The 2,208-nt window shown below is 38.8% G+C and overlaps 1 protein-coding gene across 1 annotated transcript in view; it reads right to left on the minus strand.

Moving 5' to 3' along the window:
* Window positions 1-1,117, minus strand: part of LOC104536565 (phosphatidylinositol 4-phosphate 3-kinase C2 domain-containing subunit gamma-like) — a gene marked incomplete at its 5' end in the record, with an annotated part of 56,420 nt that extends 55,303 nt beyond the window's left edge. The window contains one exon of the mRNA XM_010179219.1: window positions 961-1,117. Coding sequence (XP_010177521.1) covers window positions 961-1,117 — 157 coding nt within the window. The remainder of the gene's footprint in view (window positions 1-960) is intronic.
* Window positions 1,118-2,208: the final 1,091 nt, after the last annotated feature.

Raw genomic sequence — 2,208 nt, forward strand, 5'->3', positions numbered from 1 at the left:
CATATCACAAAATGTACCACTGCATAAGAATCCATGGACAAAAAAGAAGCCAGATCAGCAAATTCTTGTTTCTCCTCTCTCCATTGCAGAAGTTGGAGATGACAGAGCAGTGTTTACAGAGCAACTTCTTGGCTATACCCCAACCTCAGCAGCTGTTCTGTTCATAAGGTTGTGCAGATATTTTCACATGCAGACCAGTCACCTAGGCTTTTGCACAGGGCCTTGGACATAAGTTTTAGTTTAATATCTCAGCCAAGCAACCTAGCAAATATTTGTTAATTGAATATTCTCATTCTACCCATGAAGGGGGGAAATCATTAGCCTTTCACACTCAAGGAAATAGAAGCATAAAGCAGTTATGGAATTTGCTACAGCACATGAATCGGAAGGAATACTTAAGGGATAAAAACTCCCAGAGTTCTTAAAATCTTAAGCAAAAGGATTTTCAAACCTGTGTTAATATGGGCAGTGCTCTTTCCTGTGTTTGCCATTCCAAGAAGGGAGCGTGGAAATGCGAAATAACTCCACTCTAAAGGTATCATTGTTAGCTGCAGTGCTGCTAGGTACTGTCACATCACCCACTGTGTGAAATATTTAGTTTACTTTGTCTTGCTGTCACCATGAAAGAGATTGGTAAATGATTGCTTGAAAACCTAGAGAAAAAGGACTGAGTGGAATTCCTAACTGTGAAACTTGTACCTGGCTTCTTTTGCAGTTTTCTGCTATTTTGTAACAAAGAATGCATTAAAGAAAAAAAAAAGGAAAAACCCCAAAGTTTTCTCAGAAAAAAGTACTGAAATTGGATAGTTTCTTTGCACAGGAAGTGCCAGCACTAACATTTCCAGCAAAGCAGCTGATCTCTCTTCAAATCACAGTGCTACTGGAGGCAGCAGAGAAGTGGTAAAAGGGAAGAGTACACCAGAGGAAAGTGATTTTTTGTTTCATCCTCAAGCTTCTTACCATCTCCAATAGGTTCAAGAGTAACTGGCTGTGTTTCCTGACTATATTATAAGCTCGACAACAAAGTTCCACAAACTCTTGAAAACGGTGTGGGTTTTTTCCACCTTCAGTGATGAAATACTCCATCTCTGACGTGAAGATGAAGGGAGCTCGGTCCCTTGAAAAGAGAACAATTACAAGAGAAATTTCACCAAAAATAGCAAATCATGCAAGACAGTTAATATTTGTTACTCATTATTCACATCTGTTTCTCCTCATTATTTCATCTCTGCCTTCCTCAATGTGGGCAGCTCTATTGCTCTGCCTGGTGTCACAGACTAATTGGGGCAGAGACAGCAAAGTGAGAAACCCAACCACTGAACAATTTTGGAGCTTACATGTTTTTCGTCTGGCTCATCTTTGTTTTTCTTTTCAAACTCTCATTGCCTTAATTTCTTGACTCTGGCCTGAAAGTGAATCTGGAAACAAGTTCTCTCCTGGTATTGAAATATTTAAAAGTTGTTCTCAAAGAGGATGGGATAAAAATATCAATGCCCTACTAAGCAAGAAGTGATTTTAAGAAAAAACTACAACGCCACAATCCAACAGCAACAAAATATACAACATATGATGCTATCATTAAATATACACCATTCTGAAGGGATGTTTCTGATCCAAGTTAGAGTGAAATAAATCTAGGTAAATTTTCTTGTTTTCTGTACAGTTACTCTGTATTCATCCCAGACTAAATGAGGTGCAGAATTTGACACTGCGCCTTGTCTTTTTCTCTTGTCTTTTTCTAGCATAGTTTGTAGCTATGGCATGCTATTGAGAGAAGAAAACAGATTAGTCAGGCTTCTGCTAACAATCCTATCAATTGATAGTTTCACAAAGGCCTAATACACTGCATCCTTGCACAGACAAAACTACTGCAGTGATTTACTCATCACAACTGTGTATACAGAGGCATGTAAACAGATTAGAGGGCTATATTCCAAGGAAATATACACAGCGTGTTAACCCTTGATTCAAAATGAACTAGAGTAAACTTCTTCAGGAAAGAGTCAAGAAATTAAAGCAATGAGAGTTTAAAAAGAAAAACAAAGAAGAACCAGAAGAAAAACACGTAAGTTCCAAACTTGTTCAGTGGTTGGCTTTCTCACTAGGAAGCCTTTGCTGTGAGAGGTCCAGCTGCAGCTGGAAGTTCTAGCCACAGAAAATGTTCAGGTGGCCTTCCCTTTCTTATCACAGAATCACAGAACGTTAGGG

Source organism: Mesitornis unicolor, unplaced genomic scaffold (genome assembly GCF_000695765.1).
Source record: "Mesitornis unicolor isolate BGI_N332 unplaced genomic scaffold, ASM69576v1 scaffold28282, whole genome shotgun sequence".
In the NCBI taxonomy this organism is placed as follows: Eukaryota; Metazoa; Chordata; class Aves; order Mesitornithiformes; family Mesitornithidae; genus Mesitornis; species Mesitornis unicolor.